At 37.9% G+C, this 25,259-nt stretch overlaps 2 protein-coding genes across 3 annotated transcripts; both read left to right on the top strand.

Moving 5' to 3' along the window:
- The first annotated feature begins 109 nt into the window (after window positions 1-109).
- Window positions 110-12,461, top strand: LOC146704933 (forkhead box protein P4-like). Of its 2 annotated transcripts, XM_085462413.1 has the most exons (16): window positions 110-174; window positions 795-952; window positions 3,255-3,359; window positions 4,464-4,544; window positions 4,990-5,101; window positions 5,346-5,523; window positions 5,975-6,079; window positions 6,766-6,853; window positions 7,815-7,946; window positions 8,681-8,864; window positions 8,956-9,026; window positions 10,286-10,387; window positions 10,495-10,616; window positions 11,216-11,285; window positions 11,370-11,500; window positions 11,591-12,461. In XM_085462413.1, exons 2-16 carry the CDS (start codon window positions 800-802, stop codon window positions 11,718-11,720), a joined length of 1,764 nt encoding a protein of 587 aa, XP_085318539.1. In that variant the 5' UTR covers window positions 110-174; window positions 795-799; the 3' UTR covers window positions 11,721-12,461. The 2 variants fall into 2 exon arrangements, with proteins under 2 accessions (XP_085318539.1, XP_085318540.1); XM_085462414.1 differs by lacking the exons at window positions 110-174; window positions 795-952 and having other exon boundaries at window positions 3,217-3,359.
- A 2,096-nt stretch (window positions 12,462-14,557) lies between these two features.
- Window positions 14,558-21,204, top strand: LOC146704932 (uncharacterized). The gene is made up of 4 exons (XM_085465154.1): window positions 14,558-14,726; window positions 15,241-15,330; window positions 15,586-15,822; window positions 19,943-21,204. The coding sequence occupies exons 1-4, from the start codon at window positions 14,666-14,668 to the stop codon at window positions 20,212-20,214; spliced, it is 660 nt and encodes a 219-aa protein (XP_085321280.1). The 5' UTR covers window positions 14,558-14,665; the 3' UTR covers window positions 20,215-21,204.
- Window positions 21,205-25,259: the final 4,055 nt, after the last annotated feature.

Raw genomic sequence — 25,259 nt, 5'->3', positions numbered from 1 at the left:
ATTTGTAGCGCCGGCTGATTTTATAATATTGTTTTTCCTGCTCACAGTGCTGTGACTCCTCCCCTCGAGGTAGTCACACAACTCCATCAGTTATCTCTCATCCACACTCCAAACTGCCTAGTTGAAGACACCAACTCTTCTTGGCTGCTCTGAATTCAGCTGTTCACCTTAACGGTACGAAGCTTTTGTTCGTTTTCAGTAGGAGAGCTTAGATTGTACTTCCTGTGCATTTCAGGACTTTATATGAAAACTTAAAGTCATGTTTTATGTAACAGGATATGTGTTTAAACTATTGTTAGGGAGCTTTTTATTAGCTTTGCCATTGTGCAGTGGTAAGATATGTTGACTAATTTTCTTTAATGCCTATACATGTTATAATCTATAGATCGATTTTCTGGATACATCCAGTTACAATCAATCATTCTGACTTTTGATGGTATTAAATGATTAAATCTTACAGGGTATTATCGTTTAAATGTTAGGAAGTCAATAACAGGTCAAAAAAAGCATGCACTGATGTTTTTTATGATTGGCATTCATTAAAATTGTTGAAATCTTTACTTGAAAGTCAAAAATGTATCTATATTTTTTTTGTCAGCAGTCCTCTAAATATTATCTGCAGCATATTTCAGCCTATTTTAGGCCTTCCTTGAAACATTTTATTTTTGTTTTGGTTGTAAGAATATTTTTTAATTAGATTTTCTTTGTCCTGTCTTTGAGATTTTCTTTTTTTCAAATAGCAGTAGAAGTTTGCAGCTTACATCTTTGATAACCAGCTTCTTTTATGATGTTAGCTGAGATGCCAGAGTCCCCTCTCAGTCCCACAACAGCCCGTCAAAACCCAGCCAGCAGCCTCCTCAGTCACACAGACAGTAGTGGAGGGGAAAGAGTCGCTAATGGGAACGCTGGCACTCTGAGTGGCGACGACTGGCAGACTCTTCAGCATAAACAGGTACGTGTGTGTCCTGCTACTCCTTCATCGTGCCCCTCATCCTCCTTTTCTTCATCCTTCAGCTCTTTCCTCTCCTTCATAAGTGGAAAACAGAACACTCTTCCTCAAACAGATGTCAAGAGAGAAATACCCCATGGCCTCATATTGGATATCCTCTGGCAGGACACGAAACCCAGAGCTCACGGCTCTGTTGACAGTGACAAAGATTTCATATGAGATCTGAGGGGAGCGGGGAGTTGACACACAGAATTCTTGTTTGTCCTTCGTTATTAGCTTGTGAGTCAGAGCCAGGGAGGAATAATTGTGCACAGACCTAGGTCAAACAGATGCAAGTGAACGGCAAATAAGCATGGCCCAACACAATTTTATGGTTGTCTCTTGCAATTCCATCCCTGGTAATCTTAATCTAAGGGATCAATGAAACAACTGAGATAATTAGCGGCCAGCAACAGCGCTTCCTCCAGTCCGTCCTGTCATCTTGTCACTTTTGTTCTGTTCTATTCTCCTAATTCACTTTCTAAATCTGGACTTCAACTGCATGGTGTTAATATTTAAAGATCCTATTTTTTGGTGGGGGGGGGGGTATTTTCAGCTGACATAATAACTTTACCCTTTACCCAGATTCTGGTCTTCAGAATTTAATAATGACTTGTGATATGAATATTTTTTTTTCAATCTGAAAACCCTAAAAATATTACAAATAAGGACTATTCATGTAGAAAACTGTTTTTTTTCCTTTGATAATAAAAGGCAGGGACCTTCATCTTCAATGCATTTCTTTCTTACCTGTATCCAGGCTGCACGCAGCAAATGGATGCACGGTGATTTGTAAAGTGCGATAATGAAGCCAGCTGCACCTACATGCAAAAGAACATTCGGGGAGAACAAAAAAAGTTTGACACATATATTTGTCAGTCTTGTCTTAACCCTTGTATGGTGTTCGGGTCTGTGAGACCCGTGTTCAGTTTTTTTCAAAAGAAAAATTAAACAATTAATTATTTTTTCACGTGTAAATGTGTTGTGTCTTTCCACTCACTCCACTTGATTATAACTGATTTATTTATAACATTTTATATAAAAGAAAAACGAGAAGCACATTAATTCATAAATGTGATCTAACAAAGGTAAAGGGAAAAAATTAACCATGTTTGCTGTTCATATGTCTTGTAATTGGGATGAAGTAAACATCTGTTGAGTAATTTAACATAAAATTGTTTGATAGTGTTAATTTGGAAAGCCAAAACTCTAGCGGGTCCACCAGACCCATGAACACTGGCTGAGTAACAAAAATACGAACACCACACAAGGGTTAAACTTTTATATTTTTAAAAACGTGGCATAACCACCGTGTGGTTTGTGTTTTTTTGGGGTGTGGTAGTTGAACTTTTTTAAAGCTTATTTTTTTCTTTGCTAATTTTGGTAAAGCGTCTTTGTCCTCCCCCTGGTTTTTGAGAAAGTATGTCTACATAATCTTGATGGTTGATTTAACTTCTGCCAATCAACCAGTAAATTAAAAGGCCAGCTGTTTCAGCACTAAATAAGACCACTGCACCTCCTTCCTTCCTTGTTCTTCATGTAATGCCTATTGCTCTTAACTTTCTCAGTCTGGTTGAACACAGGGGGCAACATCTCAATGGACTGATGGGTGGAAAAATTACAAACTTGAAGTCCTTGGTGCATTCTTTCATTACATCCTGCAGGCTGCTGAGATATTACTTCAATATGACAGCTTTACCAAACCCAAAGAACAGCTTTAGTCTTTATATAACGGTTGATGTTTTATATATAGATAAGGAAACCACATACTGCAAAATTCAAATAAATTATATTTTCCCCAACAATCATTTAGTAGCACCTTTTTTATGTGTTGTTTGTAATACAACATGTGGAATATGCATGTTGTTGTTTCTTAATGCAGTCATGGTAATTGCTGTAGGCTCTGTGTGACTACAAAGGGAGACAATAGCCTTGTTATTTGTCACCCTATCAGTGACAGCGCAGATCAGTTATTATTCTGGGAGTGTTTGCCTTTATTAATACCCATACACTTCTATTAGGAGCCACAACAAGCTTGAAATTGTGTTGCTAATTAACTGGTCAGCCTATCTCCAGTCTCATTTTGGGTCAGTGACACAATCCAGCATGATGATGTTCACAAAAGGTTGACAACACTGTTGTGTAATTGGAAAGATTCCCATTTGATGGTTATTACTGTTTATCACCTGACACTCTGTCTCAGTTATTGTTTTGACTGCACTCCTGACTGTCCTTTAAAATGTTGTCCTTCCTCTTCTTCTTTGAGGTCTTTCTTGCTATGATGGCCCCTCAGCAGATTCAGCAGTTTCTGGCTCCCAGCCAGCTGCAGGCTCTGATCCACCAGAAGCAGCAAGCCCTTCTGCTTCATCAGGTATTTGCACAGTTAACATATATACATGTCAGGGTGGTGGTGTTTGATAAACATGACTTACATAACACAGCAAAGTTTGTAAATTGGCTACTATATTTGTTTATTTATTATTTGCATATACATATAATTATTATGATTGTTGTTAACTTAGCCTAGTTTACTAGCTAAGAGAAGTGACTTAGCTAGCAAGCGTTAAAAAACGACAAAACTCTTATCAATGGGAATTTATGACAATGAGAATACATTGTGGTTATAAGGTTAGATATTTGAGTTAATGTTACTGCAAAATGATTTAGACTGAGGCCGTGATTAACATGAGCTTAATGCTATCAAGGTGAGCTAATTTGTAAGCTAGTCATTCCAAAGCAAACTGGTGTTTCAAAGTCAACCAATCAACCAATATGTATAATAATAATAATAATAATAATAATAATAATAATAATAATACAATAACACAGCAGCTTACTAAATGTTATAATACATATTTAACATTAGATAAAGTGCAAAAGTGCTAGTGCTAGCACATTATGACTTATACTAGGAGAACCAAAAGGTATAATTATTAAAAACGCTTCTGGATTTTAACTCAACCTTTTCACTTACCTAGACTTTCTCCACTAAGGTTTAACTCCATCTCATTAAAGAGAATGTATTAATTTTGGCTTAGTACCATCATATCACCAAGATGTCAGTATTTAAAATGGCAATGTTAGCCTATGACCCCTTTCTTCTGTGGTTTCTGTTGTTGTTGCTTTGTTGTTATTTATTCTCCTCTTGTAGCAGGGAAACAACAAAGAATCATGATTTTTATAAAGAGTTTGCCTGGGTTAAAGTGTTTTAATGCTTAAGCACGCAGTCTTTGAACAGGTTTAATATCAGACAGCCTATACCCAGCTAGTGTGTCTGTAAATCTCTATCTTCAGTAAAAAAAAAACTTTTTGTCATTGTTTCCACCTTCTGTAATATACCAAATACTGAAATTGTACCACACACCTAAGATTGGCAACCATGAGGCAGCCTAAAATAAATAAAACAAACAAACATTTCTGCCAGTAGCAGTTATAAGTGTCTAAATGATCGTGATAATGCTACATTTTTTGATAGCATCACCTGAAAGAGTTCTACAAGAAGCAGCAACAACAGATTCAGCTGCTTCAGCAACAGTCCAGTAAGAAAATCAAAGAGGTAAGAGTCTCAGGCTACAATATTACACACCTATATATTTTTGGAGGATATCCTATTGTTGAAGATTGATACACATATAAAAAATAAATATTTATTACTTTTCCTTTCTCTGGTTGTAGAGATTAAAGTGAAATAATGAATGGATTTGGGCTTTTATTTTAAAAGAATTTTGACATCTGAGCTTGAACAGAAATAGTATGTGGATTTGGCCTTTTATTTTAAAATCATTTCAGCAACTGATAAAGTCATTAAACGTTATCATTAAATGGTGATATCACCTGACTTAAAATTACGCTCTTCCAGCCTTAAAAGCCCAGAATCGATATCTAAACATCTACCAGATGTGACCCTTAATGGACTGACTGGTCTCACTCTGGTATGGCAAAAGAGAGTGAGGGCAGTGTTTACTACCTCAGTAGAAATGCTTTCTTTCCCCATCCTCCAGCTCTCCTCTCCCCAGCTCGTCTTCCAGCAGCTCATCCAACTCCAGCAGCAGCAACAGCAGCAGCTCCTCCGGGCGCACAGACCAGCGCTGTCCTCTCCCGCTCTCTCTCCAGGTCACTCCTCTTTACATCTATTTCCAAAAGTTATACATTAACAAAAAGTTTCTTCAAATCAACTCTTTCATTTTGTGCATACTATGTGTTTTAAGTCATCATTTCGAGATTGAAGGAACAGCAGGGGCTCTGTATAATTAATGTACACTGAATAACAAATGCTACATCGCTAGAAAAATACACCACAGCTACTTTGCTATTTGCAGCAGTATTGATAGACTTTGTGTTTTCAATCATCTTTTAGCTTGTCTCAGCCCTGCAAAGATGCAGCAAGTATGGAAAGAGCTCACAATTGGAATGACTGAAGATAAAACCACAATAAAAGAGAATCGAGAATCTTCCGCTGGCAAAATAATGTCAGCAAAAGTCCCAGGGAGACAAGCCGATGACCAGCAGTCTGCCTGTCCTCACAGAGCTGAGAGGTAAGAGCCGTCTGTTCTCGCTGTAAGCAGCAGGAGGGCTCAGGTGACACTGCCTTTTTTCTGTTAACATCAAAGACTTGTCATCTGTAGACATTTTTTTTTTCTCTCAAGGTGCGGGTGAGGAGATGTTTGCTTTTGAGACTTCACTTTTAATTCCCCTTGGGGACAATGTATTTTGTATTGTTTGTTTGCTTTGTGTTCTGCCACCTGAAGTGGATCAGCAAAGAAAAAGTTTACGTAACTGCAGTACACGTCCCGAATCAAAAGTAAATAGTTATCCTGTTTTTTGTGCTTTTTTTTTGTCAGTGCTCCCTGCCACCTCTCTCCTGTCATTTCTGCTACCTGAAAAGAAAACAAAACACTCTTATATCTGTTTTATTGCTGTTTTGTTGTTTGCCTGCTGTGGTTTCTTTAATCTTGACAGGCCCTTCTCTCTCTCTCTCTCGATCAGCACTGTTAAAGGTGATCACGCTGCCAAACACGCCCTCTTCGGTCACGGCGTGTGTAATTGGCCCGGTTGTGAGTCAGTCTGTGAAAACTTCAGCCAGTTTATCAAGTAGGTTTAAACAATCTTCACACTTTTAATTTTTGACATATAGCAGTGAAAACAAAGCAGCAGAATAACTGACATCTCTTAACCTCATCTTCAGATACTAATGGATAATATGTGAATTATGTAATCACATTTTTTTTAATGAAATGGATTACATTTGAAAAGACATAATTAGGTAATAGCTCCACTGTTATGGATTTGCTTTTTTCATTTTGATTACTTCTTTCAAACTTTACAATTTTAAAATTATGATATTGATCAGCTTACAGTTAAATATGTTAAATATTATGTTAGTTATGTTACTTTGTGAAAAACAAAAAATCTGGTTATTTAAAACTAAAATTAGAAATTAACACGATTTTATTGTTTGTGTTGCTTGTTTGTTTGTTTACTGTTCACTCAAAACCAAAACGAACATTGAGACATGAGAATAACAATATAAATAAACTTAAACTTTCTTTCTGCAAATATTGTAAAATCCTTTACTTCATAACCACACAGCTGATTTGAGTTTGATTTATTTTTGTTTAGATACTTACTGTTGTTGTTATAGCCCTTAACATTCACTTCATCATCAGTGTGGGTCTAAATGTTGTTTTATCCACAGTATTTGATAAGAGATAAAAGATTCTTCCTCTACTTCTACATTTAAAAAAAATCTCCTAACATATTTGCTCTATTTGTTTCAGGCACATAAGCAGTGAACACACTCTGGATGACAGAAGTACAGCCCAGTGCAGAGTCCAGATGCAGGTGGTTCAGCAGCTTGACCTTCAGGTAGGGACTCTTAACTTATAAGTATCACTGACAGAAAAGGAAGCAGCGATGCTTGAATTATGTCCGATTTATTGAAACTTGCACAGTGTTAAGATGTTCTCAAGGTCAACATTGATTTTATCATTTTATGTGCAATTTCCAACTGAGGTCTACAAACCAGAAGCACGAGTGTTCATAAATCCAGACTTAAAGTAGAGGAGCTAGAGCCTTTTCAGCAGTGTTTCAGCTGCCCACGTCTCTGTTGAAACTTATTGAAACTACTTATTCTTGCTTTCAGTTCTAGTTGAGCAGAGAACCCTAGCTTTTATACTTAATTGATTGTATTTGATGGTTTTTAGTATGTATTTGGTGACTGTTACGGATAAATGTGCATTTTGTATAACCTGTGCACTTTGGTGAGCTGAGTTCTTTTAAAATGTGCTGTAGGAATAAACTTTGACTTGACTTTCATAGCGTTCTTTCGGTGCTTCGCACGTTACAATAACCTCTAAATTGTTATGGATCATGTGGGGGATTAGTTGCTACGTCATCAAAATGTGTAATATTCTATAGACTGAATGATGAACTGAGATGATGATACAGTCATAATTTAAAACATGGGTGATACCTGATATTATGCATGAGATAAGAGGATTTTTCTGTATACTTTATATATGCCCAACCCAACCAAGAAAAAAAAAGTTTATATTTGGAGCAAGGCTTGTCTGCAGTCACTTCAAACAAGAAACACTTGATTAATTTCTCCAATGCTCGACTATCTAGAAACCTTTCTGTTTATGCTAAATCCTCATGCAACATTCAGCCCCTGCTGTGCTTTTCCTGGTGTTTGACACAGAACGAACGCTTTCTTCCAGAGATCTGTCAGGTTCACAGCCTTCCATTTCAATAACCTCTGTCTGGTGATTACAATGTGACACCATCCACTACAATTTCCGCTTCCTTTCTTCATCTCCACTTACAGCTCTGCAAAGAACGGCAGCGTCTGCAGGCAATGATGGCTCACCTGCATCTGCCATCTTTAGAAGCTCAATCGCTCTCGGCACCTGCACAGTCGCCACAGTCCGACACGGCTGCTGACCCGTGCGGCCCGCAGGTAGGCAGCGTTCAGTAATAGCTACGCGAACAACACAGGTCGAGTAAATGAGCCGTGATATTTACGGCGTTACGGGGGGGAAACTCCAAATATGTGGAGAAAACAGCACATCTGGCTTCACCCTCATCTCTTCTAGCGCTGATGAAGATACTGCCAGGCTGTAATTGACTTGTTGAACTTTTACAGTTGAATGAGTTGCAAAAGCAAGCTGACATTTCCTTAGGAACAAAAAAATCCCCAAAACACAGCACTGAGGCAATGCTATGTGTGATGAGGGTCCTGGTAAGAAATATTTTATCAAATTGAAACACAAATTCATTTTTTGAAAAAGTTTACAAAGCACCTTTTGACTATGGCTCTAATTTGATCTTTGCTCTTTTACTTTGCGGAGCCCTCGGTGCTTTTTCAAAGCGAGGACGCTAAATGTACAGAGCGCTTCCTCTCCTCTCTGTGTCCAGCTGTTGGCACAGACGTGCTGTGATAATGTGGGAGCTAATCATTTGTTAATCTTGCAAATATTGCGCCATAATCACAACACCCACCAAACAATTTCACCCTATAATTAACAATAATTGGCTTCCTCCTTATTGTGACATTAGAGGAATCACCTCTGAAGAGGCAAATCCAATCGCTCCGTTACGCCCTGTTATGAATCTCCCACTCTGTTTTGTTTCCCTGTCAGAGTGTTCGCTGCTCTCGATCCTTTGTTAACTTCATGCTTTTGTCACTCTCAGCTCACTTCAGTCACCAACAGCTTACCCTCGCTGAGACCATCAGACCCAGCCCAGGTGTCCCCTCGACCTCTAGATCCTGTTGGCACTCCATCCCAGGGGTGTGAGAAAGAGTTCCCCTCTCACACGTCAGGCGTTGGGCCAATCAGACGTCGTAATCACCCTCTGGTCTACTCGCTGTCTTCAGGTGACGTGTAACCTGGCCACTTGACACACAGCAGCTCATTCCAGATTTTTCACTTTGCTTTTTCTTTATTCTGCTTTTTTTCTTGTTTCAGAAAATGAATATGAGCTTTACAAAAACACTGATCTCAGACCACCTTTCACCTATGCCACACTGATTCGACAGGTATGACAGGTTTTTTTAAACTTTCTATTCGCCTTCTTTTATTTTGTATTTGCTGGTCCCGTATTAATGGATAAACAACGTTTTCATGGAATCTCTATGTTGCATATTGATTTGAATAACTTGATTCAAGTGATACAATTTTCAATCCGTGTTTGAAGTTTTTATCAAGTTAAATATGCATGTTTTCCTGTTGTTTTAGTAGTCAGCTGGTTTTAGAGCGTGAATATGGAAAAACTGACATGAGGTCTTTTTACAACTGATTAATAAGTAAAAATAGTTTACACATGACTCACTAGTTAACTGTAAGACAGAATAATGTTATAAAACAGAATAAAACATTTAATTTTCAATATTTTTATCCACCTGACATCAAAAAAATGTGCTTGTTTGTGTTTTTTCTTTTTATATCTTTTATATATTTAACCTCGGTTTGTATATGTAAGTTTAGAAATTTTGTTTTGTTTGTTTGTGTGTGTGTGTAAAAGATTGTATTAGGTTGATGTTTGTATATTAAATGTCATATATGTGTATGTAGTTAACCAATGCATTTACATTTTTGATGTCTCGTGTGGAGTCGCAGTGTGTTATATGTTGTTTTGCTGTTGCACAAAATGTAAAAACTGTGCAAGTACACTTTAACTACGTCGATAAAATAAGTGTGAAGAAGAATCATTAACTGAGTAAAAAAAACAGGATAGAAATGATTAAGCACAATAAAAAATACAATAAAGTAAGTAAATAAAAAGAAGGAAGTAATTGCCTACTTCAATTAAGAGTCCAATTAAAGGTCGGTTTTACATTTCTGTTTGGAGCTTGGAGTGTAAAAGTTCCCTCACCAAAGGCATTGCGTCCAGCGCTTTGGAGCAACTAACAGACTCATGCCAGAGAATCCGAGCAGTCATACAAGCTCATACTTTGTAACCACGTGAGACATCTAATAGATCACAGGGTGCTTCAAAAACATCTGGAAGCAGTAAATGTCAGGAGTCTCCTTCTGGTCCAGATACATGCTCACCTGCAGGGTTGTGAAATATCTGTAATTGATTTTTTTTTAACATTTTCGTAGCATTAAAGCGTGAATCTTGATAGAAAAACATGCATCTGTTTCTACTATAGCATTATTTTTGCAGAATTGGCGATTCCTTAAATTTAAACAAACACAAAAGCCGTATCTTTGTTCCTTGCCTTCGATAAACTAGTGAAGGCTTTAATTTGATCCTGTATTGTGCTACAGTGTATTATTTCCTTTCCATCTACAGGCTATCATGGAAACATCAGACATGCAACTAACCCTCAACGAGATATACAACTGGTTCACAAGGACATTTGCTTATTTCCGACGCAACGCCGCCACTTGGAAGGTATTCCACCTGCAGATGATTAACTCTGTATCCCACTGTGTGTCATACCCGATGCATGCTGCATGCATTCAGAAATATCTTCCTCACTCTGATTTCATCTGGATCAGAATGCGGTTCGACACAACTTGAGCCTGCACAAGTGTTTCGTGCGCGTGGAGAATGTGAAAGGTGCGGTGTGGACTGTGGATGAGGTGGAATACCAGAGGAGGCGATCCCAGAAGATCACAGGGTACAGTAGATCCTCCTAGTTTATCGCAGTGCCGCCATCAGGGTATCTGTACATATTTCATAAATATAATGATAATTAATTACACAATAATCAAAATATCACATTTTAATCACAAAACACAGCTTTAGCATGAGTAACCACAAACTTCTGCTGTTTGTAAATTCACAAATTTATATTCAACCTTATGGTCTACAGTGCTAAGTATCATCTATATTATAAAAACCAAAAGGAAAGGTTTAGTTTCCTTATTTTAAAGACAGACATCTCTGCAGGTGATTTATTTAAAACAGCTGAAAATTGCTGTGAAATATAAGGCGCAATATTAATGGAGACAAAAGTTACATTTTTAGCATTTCCAGGAATCACGGCTTTGAAATTTAAGTTGAAATCAATCCATAAATTCCAATCTGATCGCTCTCCTATATCACTCAAATCCGACGATGTTGACTTTGAAAAAATTCTCAAAAATCTTTAGAATATGGATAAACGTGGTTGGAAAATTCAAAATTCCATTCAGTAGAGGCCCTTTACTCTTATTCATTTGTTAAATACATTATGAATTTTCATTGCTGTTATCTGTTATTTTCTATTATCTGCAGAAATCCATCACTGATGAAAAGTATTTCCTCCAGTGCAGGTTATGGAACCCTAATGAATTCTGGCTTGCAGGTGAGCCAATGCATTCTCAACGCAGGAGTGCTTACAGGTTGGGGGCGTGGCCACTCTTTCATTTATGCTCACTTTTCTTTTCAGACCGCACTGGCAGAGGCGTCACTGCCAGGACTCAAGAAAGACAACGTAAGAGGAAATTCAAAGAGTGAAATACAAAGGAGCAGCATGGCTGACAGCCACAGAAACCAAAACTTCTCTCCTCGTGTCCAGACGTGAGTTTAGCTTTGATATAAAATTCGCTCCAAAAAAATTTAGCGATATAACTCTGAAGTTTGATATCTTTTCTATTTAACCTCTTACAGGCCGCTTTTCCTTGAAGACAAAGAGCTGAAGGTGAATGACCAAGGATGTCTGATACAGACAGTGAAACCAGTCAGCCTGCAGCCAGACATGAGTGAAAATGATGGAGGGCATTTGTTTGACCTTGAATGACTCTTTGATTGTTAAGAAAAGCAGTAAAATCAGCATTAAAACTATTTAGAATATTTTCTATTCATCAGCAAATGTAATAAAGTAAATTTAGCTTTGAGACAGATTATAGCAGCCTCAATTTCTCCTCAATTTCAGTCAAACAGCAAAAGAAAGCAGAATATAGTGCCACTTGTGGTCTCTGTGCTGGGAATACTTTTATCAAATATTTAAATATTGGACTATATATCTTAATAACAGTTATTATTCAAATATCAAACAGACATGTAACAAGTTGAGCATTTAAAGGTGACCGAGATTAGTCGCATTTCTTAGGATAATAGTATTTTTTGTTTGTTTGTTTGTTTTGTTTGACTTTCTAACGGACATCTTGCCAAGAAAATGGCAACAATTTAGAACAATTTGTGATTTTTCACCAAAAACAACCCGTACGCTTTTGTATTAATTATTTATGATGATAGAAAATGTTTGTTGATAATGTTTGTTAATAGTTTGTGTCTCAAAGACACTTTTAAATAACTGAAAAGCATTCGTTGTGCACTGTTTCTTCTGTTTTCTCTGTTGTGATTATTGATAGAAAATATGGGATTTTCACAGGTCAGTTTTTTTTTTTTAAATGAGGGTCTGTATACTGAAATAAAGGTTCTGTTTTTGTTATTGAGAACACGGTCTGTATAATGTGTGTAAAGATGTGTCAGTCTGTAGGCTTGTGTCCAACATTTAACAATAAAAATATATATAATAGTTTAATGTTGTATTTATAAGGCTGTGCAACATTATGCTTTTTCCTTCAGTTATCAACTTGCATACTTAAAAATGTAACACCCATGCGTCGGGTATTTTTAATGCTGATTTATACAAAGTTTAAAAAAAGGCAAATTTGTAGTGTCATGTTTGGATTTGTTTGACATGGTGCATGTACTTGTAACCTAAACACTGTGAGGTTTCTCCAAACCATTGTTTCAAAAAATGGCTGCAGCCCCTGTCAGTACAATCATAACATTTTAACATTACACTTTAATTTTTACATAAATTTCACAGTACTGCTAACTGTTTCAAAATTAGATAAAGCTAATTAAATTTCCATAAAGACAGTAAAATAACTTCTGCATTCACTTTCATCATGCTACCATACCCTGAAATAAGTGTTTTCTATATTACTATATGAATATATTATATTATATTTCTAAAGATCACCGATAAGAGGTCTCAGCTACAATCCCTGTTAAATTATTAGAAATTAAAATAATAAAATAAACACTCCCAACATTGTGTCATCAACTGATACACACCCTGAAGTGAAGCTGTGACTGTAGACTTCACAACCAAACACAGAACAAAAGGTTTTTCAGCTCCCTGTTTTGACTATTGTCAGTAATTGTCTTTGCTGATAACATGTTAGCTTTAGGTTTGCTGTTCCTTCTCAGGTCTTGCTTTGATTTGCTGTCAGCCTATTAGATGACATTTTCTTCTGATTGCCTCCGTGCCGTGTGCGTACTGACTGAAAGTTAGCATGGTGCTAGACAACTTCAACAGCTTCACTTATGTGTTGCTTTGATGTGCCATATACTCGCTGCGAGGCGGGCCAGTCAGCATGTTTTTTAATGTAGCACTTTTGACAGCACTTAATCAACAGCCCCTCCAAAAAGGCCGGTCTCTGTTCATCTTCTCATCAGTGGGTAATAATGATGCTGCCGCACATGTGCTCGTTCTGTTCGCGACGTTCTCTTCTGCGGGAAAAACAATATCTCCACATGCAAAGATTTAAATGTATTTAAACTACTTATTACTGATTTCATCTTTTAAATCCAACGATGCAATGATGTGGCAAATCTTTACATACCAGAAACTGTCAAGCTCAATTTTCAAGTCAAGTTTAAGCAATTTATTTTTATTTTAGTCTAAATTGATCTTGTGAGCCAGAAATGTAAAATCTTTGGAATGTCTGAATTTTAAAAAGTTTTCTTTTGGTGTGAAAAGAAAAAGTAAAAGGATATTCTCAAAATGAATCTAATTAACCATCTCTTAACAAATAAGTTAAACAGCTGAAAAAAAAAATCACCATTCAGAAATGATGCCAGACATTTACACACTGATTTTACACACTGATTGCATCTAAAGTCATTAAAAAGAAACTTAACGTCATAAAAATGTTCTGAGCAGGTTCTTGGCTTAACCACCTTATTGGTAATTATTAAAACCCCTGGTCCTGATGAAATGAATGATTCGAGATTAAAAAAGAAAAACAAAGCTGGCAGCTTTAACGCTCTGTTTCTCCACAGAAGCTCTTAGGATTAAAACAAGCATGTCAGGCTCAGGACTGAATGTTGGCTCGTCAATGACAAATGTTGACTTTTTACTCTGTTCTTTTTACATTTTAAGGTATTTGAACAATTGTGAAAGGCAAACAGAGTAATGCACAAAACAGGAAAATATCCTGCTTTATGGCACACATAAAAATATGACTTTTCTTGAAATTAGTGGCATCTTCTCATCTCACATGGGAAATATTACTATGTTATGCATACTAAAAGCTAGACAGCAGACAACTTTTATCGGTTTGGCTTGTGTGAGAAAGAGGGAAGAGAACATACACAATATTCAGCTGACACACTCATGGGGTATGTGTCTCCATTGTGTTAGGTGACTAAAAGCAGAACAGAGAAAGCAACTTGAAGTCACTCAGCAAGGCCTCGGCCTTCTTTGTGCTCTGTGATCAGCAATGTTTGGCACAGCCGCTCTGTTGGGAAGGGGATTGTTATTAACTCACAACAAAACACACACACAAAGAGCACAGCTAAAAGCCTCCTGAGCGGTGACTCATGTCGGCATGTTGGGTGTTGGTGGAGGTTTCCTGACCCTTTGGTGTGGACAGAAGCCAGAGGGTGAAGGAGGAGATCGAGTGAACAAAGCGTAAGAAGGATCCTGAGCAGTCATGTACACCAGACATGTTACCAGGAGAGCACTTATCTGTGGATGGGGAGGAGCAAAAAACAAGCCAGACTAAAGGTAAGTGCAGATGATGTGATGTAAAAACAAATAATTCCAGTAACTTAGAGTTATGTTAATAGGATTAAGGACGGATTATTTGATGGACATTGACAAAAGTCTCGCTCTTTTTCCTAATTAGCATATGTAAACAATGGTGTCATTTTTAAGAAATCACGAGAAATGGGTGGGTGTGAGGGTGGAGGTGCAAGATTTTATAGGTTTTCTCAACCAATACAGAAACAAGGACCAACATTTGGTTCCTCTGTTCACTATTTGTAAGGATTTCTATTTTTCCGTATTTAAAGGTTTTAGTGTTTCTCCACAACAAAATGGGCAAAGGGTCAAAAGCTTTTTGGACACAATAAAGCAACATGGGACAGCAATAAGAGCTCGCAACTTAAGAGGTTTCCATTATATTTGTTAAATATCGCAATATTCTGGCAAATATATAAGAGCTGAGTGCATTCACGATAGAGCTTCTTGCCTTTTTACCAACTCAACATCTAACTTGTCTTTCTTTTTGTGTCTCAAGGTAGCACGTCTCTAAAATCAGCCCAGGAAATCCTTTCAGTGGGTGACCCTGTTAGCAGAGGAAATACCATCACCACTGATCTTATCAGCTGTAAGTGGAAACAAAGAGACCTGCGAAGCATTATTAATACAGTTACAAAAATTTATTGTTACTCTGACTGATCAGGTTATTTAGAAGGTGTAAACTAAGAAATTTCCTCTTTAATTCACATTGTAATTAATCATTGAAATACTTAATCAAATTATAACTAATGATAAAGACAGACATATAACAACATGTGCCAGAAAACTGTTTCATCCGGCATTTAGTTGCAACAATCTCACGAGCTGATCCTTCCATTTCCAGCTCAGCCTCTGCCTGCTGTTTCTCCACCAGCAGAGGCCTCACAGGAGGCAGCAGCATTTAAGAAACGTACATATGACCACCAGCAGAAGCCCGAGTGTCCACGGTGTGGCCTCACAGCTCCAGATGACAGACTGCCGGGCTCCAGGTTGTCAGTGCACAGCGGCAGCAGGAGCAGTAAAAGGAAAAAGGAGACAGGTGCTGCGGCTGGATCACACCAAACTGCGGCTACACCTGCTGGTAAGTTCTACAGTATGACTTGATTTACATAATGTAAAGAACAATGACGATGTGAACAGAAAGTACAAACTGTAACGTTTATTTTGATGCACACAGTAAGCAATTTTAATACGCTAGCAGATCAATGTTCCTTTCCAAGACAAGGCAAGTTCTGTATTTCGGGACTAAGACAATAATAACTGTGATATTAACATACACAATATCAAAAGTTATTACACAGTAAAAATATTCTTTTTTTTTCTATATTACTGCTTCTATATGGTTATATTGTGACATCTGTCTGTTCTCACTTTTAATCTGAGGAATTGATTAAGCTAATAAACTGAGAACATACAGTTAAGTCAGGAAGAGTTTGATAGACACAATATACAGGGTGGGCCATTTATGGATACACCGTAATAACATGGGAATGGTTGGTGATATTAAAGTCCTGTTTGTGGCACATTAGTATATGTGAGGGGGCAAACTCCCCAAGATGGGTGGTGACCATGGTGCCCATTTAGAAGTCGGCCATCTTGGATACAACTTTTGTTTTTTCAATAGGGAGAGGGCCATGTGACACATCAAACTTATTGGTAATGTCACAAGAAAAACAATGGTGTGCTTGGTTTCAACGTAACTTTATTCTTTCATGAGTTATTTACAAGTTTCTGACCACTTATAAAATGTGTTCAATGTGCTGCCCATTGTGTTGGATTGTCAATGCAACCCTCTTCTCCCACTCTTCACACACCGATAGCAACACCGCAGGAGAAATGCCTGCACAGGCATCCAGTATCCGTAGTTTCAGGTGCTGCACATCTTGTATCTTCACACCGTAGACAATTGCCTTCAGATGACCCCAAAGATAAAAGTCTAAGGAGGTCAGATCGGGAGACCTTGGGGGCCATTCAACTGACCCACGATGACCAATCCACTTTCCAGGAAACTGTTCATCTAGGAATGCTCGGACCTGGCACCCATAATGTGGTGGTGCATCATCTTGCTGGAAAAACTCAGGGAACGTGCCAGCTTCAGTGCATAAAGAGGGAAACACATCATCATGTAGCAATTTCAAATATCCAGTGGCCTTGAGGCTTCCATTGATGAAGAATGGACCCACTATCGTTGTACCCCATATACCACACCAAACCATCACTTTTGTTGTTCCAACAGTCTTGGAGGAATCCATCCAATGTGGGTTAGTGTCAGACCAATAGCGGTGGTTTTGTTTGTTAACTTCACCATTCACATAAAAGTTTGCCTCATCACTGAACACAATCTTCTGCGTGAACTGAGGGTCCTGTTCCAATTTTTGTTTTGCCCATTCTGCAAATTCTGTGCGCCGATCTGGGTCATCCTTGTTGAGATGCTGCAGTAGCTGGAGTTTGTAAGGGTGCCATTTGTGAGTAGCTAATATCCGCCGAAGGGATGTTCGACTAATGCCACTCTCCAGTGACATGCGGCAAGTGCTACGCTGTGGGCTCTTGCTGAATGAAGCTAGGACAGCCACTGATGTTTCTTCATTAGTGACAGTTTTATTGCGTCCACATTTTGGCAAATCCAACACTGAACCAGTTTCACGAAACTTAGCAAGCAGTTTGCTAACTGTAGCATGGGAGATGGGTGGTCTCGTAGGGTGTCTTGCATTGAAATCTGCTGCAATGACCCGGTTACTGCGTTCACCAGATATCAACACAATTTCGATCCGCTCCTCACGTGTTAACCTTTTCGACATGTCAATGGCTGCGAACAAAGAGAAACTTGTAAATAACTCATGAAAGAATAAAGTTACATTGAAACCAAGCGCACCATTGTTTTTCTTGTGACATTACCAATAAGTTTGATGTGTCACATGGCCCTCTTCTTATTGAAAAAACAAAAGTTGTTTCCAAGATGGCCGGCTTCTAAATGGCCACCATGGTCACCACCCATCTTGAGGAGTTTGCCCCCTCACATATACTAATGTGCCACAAACAGGACTTTAATATCACCAACCATTCCCATGTTATTACGGTGTATCCATATAAATGGCCCACCCTGTATATAAACTTTATTTACTTACCTACTTACTATTACCAAGTGAGTATTCACTCACCCATCCAAATGATTAAATTCACCTGTAACCCTCCATGGTCACAGGAAGTGTTGGTCAAGTTACTTGAAAATAGTAATTAGTTACTGATTACTTCTCCCAGAAAGTGATCCCCTTACTTTACTGATTACTTATTTTCTAAAGTAATTAGTTACTTTATTACTCAGTTACTTTTTAAAAACATGATACGCAACCTGAATACTTTATAGACCTTTCAGTCCAGTTCTATTTGTTTCTGCATAATCCATCATATAAAATGTAATCAAATGAAAAAGTCTGTTTTTAAAACTTGTTTTATTAGTTTTAATCTTTTAACTTTATGCATATTACATCAAGCAAAAATTAAATTATACAAAACATCCTTTGACTGGAAGAAACTTGTTTAACATTTAAACCTATTTTCTGTATATTCCAGCATCTAAAATAAAATAATTTTTTGTGTTTACACTCATTCTTTCAAATAGATGCAAGTAAAACACAGCAGAAAATAAATAAAATCAAAGATTCAGCAGCACTAAGTCTATTTTCACCTGTTTAGCAGGAGTGGGGCCAGTGGAGGTTTGCCAGGTGCTACAACAGTCATGTCAGTGGGAGGATCCGGGGCTTTCTCTATGAATTTCACATTCAGCGTGCTAGGTGCTTGCTCAGATTTGAAGTTTAATTTTTCGCTGCAGAAAGAGGTTTTCTTCCCACGTGTACAGCCGACGATAATGTTTTTGTCATTTTTTTTGACAAAAGCATTTTTGCTTACATAAGTAAGAGTAATCTAATTAGTTTTTTGCAATAATAATACTTTGCTCATTACTTGAAAAAAGTAATCAGACTCCCAGTCTCTGGTCACAGGTGTATAAAGTCAAACAGCTAGGTATGCAGACTGCGTCTACAAACATTTGTGAAAGAATGGCTCGCTCTAAGAAGCTCTTAATGTTTAAGCACCTTTGTTTGGGATGATTTAAGAGTGGAGCCAGGCCTTCTCATCCAGCATCAGTGTCTGACCTCACAAATACAGTGAAGAACGAAAGAATGGCCCAAAATTCCCATAAACCCTCTCCTAAACCTTGTGGACAGCCTTCCCAGTGGAGTTGAAGCTGTTATAGCTGCAAAGGGTGGGCCTACATCACATTAAACCCTATGGTTGAAGAAAGGGATGGCAGTCAGGTTCATATGTGTGTGAAGGCAGCTGAGTGAATACTTTTGGCAATATAGCTTACATTCAAATGAGTTACCAAAGAAGATAAAAGTGACTCTTTCTATACAAATTTAGCTGTTTCAAGTTTTGCTGAAAGGCTTTGAAGCTGCACTTTCTCTTGTTTTCTCCAAGTGTGCAATGGGCCACTCCTTGTTTATCATTGTGTTCATGTTGTTATCTCTATGAAGTTACTCATTAAATCAATACAGTAGCCACAGATAATGCTCCGTTTTCATCTACGCACAAGTATTACCGTGAGTTATAGGTGGGGGGTGTATAATTCGGGCGGCTAAGCAGGAAAACGCTCAACCCCACTCCCCAGGGAATTCTGCCGCCTCCTTTTCATTTATTTCCTTCAGTAAACAGGATAAAACAGCTTGATTTGCATGATATCACATGCTATCCAGTCCGTGTGAGGATGAAAACATTAGCTTCGTAACAATACAACTGTTGGGATCGCGAGAGACGCCCTGTAACCCACTGGTGGGGTTAATGTATGCAATTTCATCTGCACCTAATTTAGGAAGCGGCACAATTATCATGTGACAGCTCCTTCCTAGTTGTTGTTCATCACTGGAAGCCCTCTGCGGCCTTTTTTATTTTCCCATGAGGACTGAACAAAGCTCTGTGATTAAGTAAACACAATCACACTTGATCATTGCAGCACAATAGTTTATCTTTCAACTTTCAGCTGCCACTGCAAACAAACATGTGAGAGATTAATTTAGGGTTAATAGAGTCGTTAATCCCAGTTTGTGATGGGATGCGGCAAGCTCTTAGAACACAACATGTTTGACCTCACGTGATGAACGTTGCTGAATCTGTTTTGTGTCTGATTTTGCGTGTGTTCTTTGCAGACACGTGCTTTCACCTGCTGCTGGCGTGCCTGTGGTGCCACTGCTCCGTGCTGCTCCTGGGTCTCCTGGAGGCTTGCTCATCATGCCTTCACGCCCTCTGCTCCTCCTGCTGCCACGCGTGCACCCGCTGCTGTTCAGCCGTTCAGGAGGTTCCCATGGAGGAGCTCACCTGCCACGCCCACTGCCACTCCGTCTTGTTCGAGTCCTGCTGCGAGCCAACCGAGTGTCTCGAGTTTTGTCTGGAGTGTTGCGAAATCTGCCATCGCAGCTAGGACACTAAAGACTGTGGGCCAATAAGAGAAAGTAACACTAATGTTGGATTTATTAGTATACTGATGTTGGTTTTGATTAACTATCATTTTATTAACCGTGATGTAAACAGATGAGTAAATGTGAGATGTGATGAGTCAATATTTTTTCTCTGATTTGATGCTGCTTGTCTTAAGCGAATGAAATGTTCTTGGTATGCCAGATAAAAAAACAAAACAACGACAACAGTTGTGCAATTGGGAAAAAACAACAGTAAAAATGGGTTTCTTCGTGATATATTAGAAGTTGAATCAATGAAAAAGACCCAAGAGTCCTTTAGCTTAGGCTGGCATAAAGACTGAAATTTAGGGGACACCAGCATGGCTGCTGGCCACATTTAAAAGGGAACTCCTTCAACGACTTTGTACAGATCTTGGAGACTACCACTGCCGGTGTTGGAGTTGTAACTAATGCAATACATTACACATAACCTTTCCTTAAAGCTGCATTACTTTTATGTTGCCTAGTCCTTGCTGTAGGAAGTAATGTGTTACACTAGTCGTTACATTACTCTCCTAATTCTTTGTAAAATGACATGACGCATGTTGCAACATAACGACAAGTTAACAATATAAACCGCACACTAACACAAACACACCAACACCAATCCTAATAAGGACCGAGATACAACAACAGAAAGCAAAGTTGAAAACCAGCCCAAAGGACACTTCAGAGCGATCCCCGAAGCGAGTCTGTTTTAGAAACATGAACAGGTAGAAAGAAGTCTTTAACATCCTGCTGGTTTTTTTTTTTTTTGCTAGCTTTGTGTTAACATCCGGTCTGCAGCAGGTTGCAAAGACCTGAAGTTCTTGTATCAATATTTTTGCTGCTGTTTCTGTCCTGAACTCAGTTTGCATGTCCCTAATGCTCTTATCCTTTCTTGAAATAAAAATAAAATCCATGTTCATATCTCCACTCCTCAAAGTTGTAGACTACTCCACCATTTTGACCTCCTGCACCCAAAATGAAATTGACTGTAGCACTAGTTCAGATAACTGAAGGACATTTGTAATGCAAGTAACAACATCATTTTAACTGTAATATAATAGCTTAATATTGTTACTGAGAACTGCAATGTCATTACAGTAAGCAGTTACTGACCTGTTAGCTACTACTAGCACAGCATAATATAATTTCTGACCAAACTTGGTCGACGGCACAGGTCATGAAATTAAAATGACAGAATGCCTGATTCGCTTTGAGAGACGGCGCTTCTTTCCAAAGAAACTGTACAGTGTTAGTCCGACAGTGTTATAGCAGCGCAAACCACAAGGGCTCACCAAATTCTACAATATGAGATGAGGAAATAGTTAGCTTAGCTTGGGAGAGGGACTGCTATCTTTGCTCTATCTGAGACATATCCAACACACACCCTCAACCAAATGTATGGCAGCAATTCATTGCATGTAGACACGGTCAACACAAAGTTCAAGCCTAGCATCAGAGTAAGGAACAGAGGTGATTTGAGTGGCTTTGAACTTGGCATGGTTCTTAATGCCAAAAGATCTTGTATTACTGCTGATTTACTGTGATTTTTCCCATGCAACCACTTCTACAATTTAGAAAATTATCTGAAAAAGAGAAAATCTCCATTTGCTGTTTGTGCGTTGTGAAAAACGTGAAAAATGGCCACACTTTAAGTTGATGGGAAGGAAACAGGAACTTGTTAACTCCTTGTTACAACAAAGGTATGCAAAAGAGCATCTTTGAATACATAACACGTTGAACCTTAATCACATCAGCGGCAGAAAACCCCTTCTGTCAGCTAAGAGCAATAAACTAAGGGTGCAAATCACAAGAGCTCATCAAATTCTACAATAGAAGAGAGTGGACAATGTAAAAGTATTGCCTGGTCTGGTGAGTGTTAATATGGATCAAAATCTCTAAGGAATGTTTCAAACACCTTATTGAATCTGCATGTTGTAGAATTAAGCCAAGGGAGATGGGTCCAACTAGTCCAGCCGGGTAGTCGGAAGCTGTGGCTAATAAAGTGTCCAGTAACAAGTAAACTAATGAAGCTCATGCGCAAGTTCAGATAGATCTATGGCCTCACATTTGTCCGCTCCCAGGTGCTGTCAGCTTAATCTAAGCTTATCACTTCCACTTTCCCACACTGTCAAACTGTTTGTGTCATCACTGGTCTAGTCCAATCAACTTCTCCCTAGGTTAATAGCACTTAAATATAGTCCATCTCTTTGGTAATATGTCAAACTACTGCTATGCATCTCACTTCACTGCAAGCCTACTGATTTAAAAAAAAAACTGACTAGCTTAGTTATTTATCTTGAGTGGTTTGTGCACAACAGATTACAACATTAGAATTTATTACAAAAAACCTTCAAGGCCTTTCCTCAGTTAGCCAGCAGAAAACAGTGGGGAACACAATAATCTAATAATGTGATTCCTACTACACAAATGGTCTCTTTTTCATAAACACAAACTGCACAAAAAGACTCACACTGCACTGTGCGCAAACAGAGTATTCAAGATTCAGGCTTTATTCCACAGAAATGCTTTTTGTTTGTACATGAAGTTCCATTTAATGACGTTGACCCAGCAAGACCCTGAATGAGAGGGGTCTATCTCTTTGCAAGGTTTCTAATGTTAAAAGATTGCAGGCTTGACTTCTCCCTGAAAAGCTCTGTGCAGCTGAGGAACGGGGCGACGCAAAAATTGTCAGCTCTTTCTTGGCTCCCTTTTCATATTTGTCATATGAAGCACTTAGAACATAAAAGGATGCTTATTGTCTCCAGATCTCTAAAGATCTAAGCAGGCTCTTTTAAAGTGGTAGTACGAGATGACAGCAGAGAGGCAAAGTAAACAGCCAAAAATAAAACAAAGTGGCGATAAAGACAACGCTGTCAATCTGTCCGGGCGAGCCAAGAGGCTCATTTAAATCATGTTAGAGCAAGTAAATCGCATTTAAGTATCTCTTTTGCCCACAGCACATTTGGATTCTGTTCGTGACAAGAAACAGTGGTGACGTCTAATTTAGAGCATGGCGAGTACACAGCATCAGATAAACACCCTGGATTGTTCCACTTGTCCCCCTTGATTTGTTATACCCTTTACCCACAGCTGATGCCTCCCTCCACACAGAAACCGCTCATATTGTCAGATTGCCGCATACGTTGGGCTTCTGCCACACAGAAACAAAGTGTTGAGAATGGATCTATGCAGAGTGCCATGAACCGCTGGTCAAATTATCTGTTACTGTGAATTGTCAATTAACAGAAGCAAAAAAAGGTACAAAGTTCAAGAAGATCTACAATGTGGAAGCTACTCCTCCACATCGAAAGGAGCCAGTCGAGGTGGTTCAGGCATCTGACGATCTGACGACCTGGCCTCGGATAAGTGGAAGAAAAAGGATGCATGGATGAATTGTCATCCACTCTTAAAGTTGGACATACTTAATTTAAAATCTTTATTGTGGAAAATACTTCTAAACCCCCCCACAGAAAACATAAATTAATAATTAAACAACATAACACTTACTTGAGACCTTACTTTTTTGTTAGAGGAGCAAACATATTCATTATGAGTGTCATGTTTTCATTTGCTTCGCAATCAAAGTTTCTGAGATGTTATTCGCACATTCCAACCGTAGCGGTGTGTTTATAAATAGATTGGCCTGTTTAGTTGACAACCTCGTCACGCGCTGGAGGCTCGAGGTTTCAAACCGACACCTTGTTTTTCTTAACAGTTGTTGGACTGGCAGCCTGAGATAACAAGACTGGGCATCACAGATGGAAGATGACCCAGTGTGGAGCAGTTTGTTTTAATCCTGAGTCGCTATTCAAAAACAAGTCTTTCAACACTTCCTTTAAAATAAAATAAAAAATCTGAATCTGTCTGTTTGTATTCTCTCGCCTGCCTCCAAAGCTTCATGACAATGGTTGTAACCTCCTCAATCATTGTGGTTCCTGTGTAGTGTTTGCTGTGGAGTCTATTGTGAAAAAATGGGAAATAATAACACTTAATAGTCTGTCAGATGTGCCCGTCTGCTGTAAAGGAAACAAAAATAAATGTAACGAGATTTGAATATCTAACATTTGATGCTGACGCAGAGAGGATAGATCAAAGGGAAGAGAGACGTGCCATAGGGGGGCAATCATAAACACATTTTCTCATTTTAATAAGTGAGGGAAATTGTTTCTAAACCGGCGCATACCATCACTCCCATGCGCTCGGAGTGTGAGAGGCAGGAGAGCAGTGAATTAAATCAAAACATAGCTAATGAGGGTTGGGTTTAAAATGGATAGGTATAAGGAATTGATGACAAGCGGTATTATTATTTTGGATGTAACATACATGAAATTTAAACATGTTGAAGAAATAAAAAAAACAATTAAATACACAGTTTAAGTACACACACACACACACACACACACACACACACACACACACACATAAATATATATTTAGAAAAACCCAAATTTAGGCTTATTTTATGGTTTTGGTGATAAGTAATATTGTTATATTAAATGTTAACATTAAAGGTAAGTTTATCAGTATATTTGAATATTATTTATCTTTGCTGGTCAATTTGATGGATTTTGAGGGTTTAAAAAAAAAAAAAAAGAAAAAAAAAAAAGAAAAAAAAATATACATACATACACATATACATACATACATACACATATACATACATACATACACATATACATACATATATATATATATATATATATATATATATATGTATATATATATATATGTATATATATATATATATACATATATATACATATATACACATGTATATATATATATATATATATATATATATACATATATACATATACATATATACATATATACATATACATATATATATATATATATATATATATATATATATATATATATATATATATACACACATACATATATATATATACACATACATATATACACATACACATATACACATACACATATATATATATACATATATATATATATACACATATATATATATATATATATATAGCAGCTGGATAGCGTA

Source organism: Copadichromis virginalis, linkage group LG7 (genome assembly GCF_057382275.1).
Source record: "Copadichromis virginalis isolate Kocher_CV1m ecotype Utaka linkage group LG7, C_Virginalis_male_GT1.1, whole genome shotgun sequence".
Taxonomy (NCBI): domain Eukaryota; kingdom Metazoa; phylum Chordata; class Actinopteri; order Cichliformes; family Cichlidae; genus Copadichromis; species Copadichromis virginalis.
Note: the sequence above shows the minus strand (reverse complement) of the source record. Positions and strands in the feature narration are given on the sequence as shown.

Bases quoted from the DNA above. Each gene is read 5' to 3' on its own strand.
- LOC146704933 (XM_085462413.1), top strand. From the start codon at position 800: ATGCCAGAGTCCCCTCTCAGTCCCACAACAGCCCGTCAAAACCCAGCC. The intron at 4,545-4,989 runs GTAAGAGTCTCA...CCCATCCTCCAG, and splicing joins CCAGTAAGAAAATCAAAGAG to CTCTCCTCTCCCCAGCTCGT. The intron at 7,947-8,680 runs GTAGGCAGCGTT...TGTCACTCTCAG, and splicing joins CTGACCCGTGCGGCCCGCAG to CTCACTTCAGTCACCAACAG.
- LOC146704932 (XM_085465154.1), top strand. From the start codon at position 14,666: ATGTTACCAGGAGAGCACTTATCTGTGGATGGGGAGGAGCAAAAAACA. The intron at 14,727-15,240 runs GTAAGTGCAGAT...TTGTGTCTCAAG, and splicing joins AAAAACAAGCCAGACTAAAG to GTAGCACGTCTCTAAAATCA. The intron at 15,331-15,585 runs GTAAGTGGAAAC...TTCCATTTCCAG, and splicing joins CACCACTGATCTTATCAGCT to CTCAGCCTCTGCCTGCTGTT.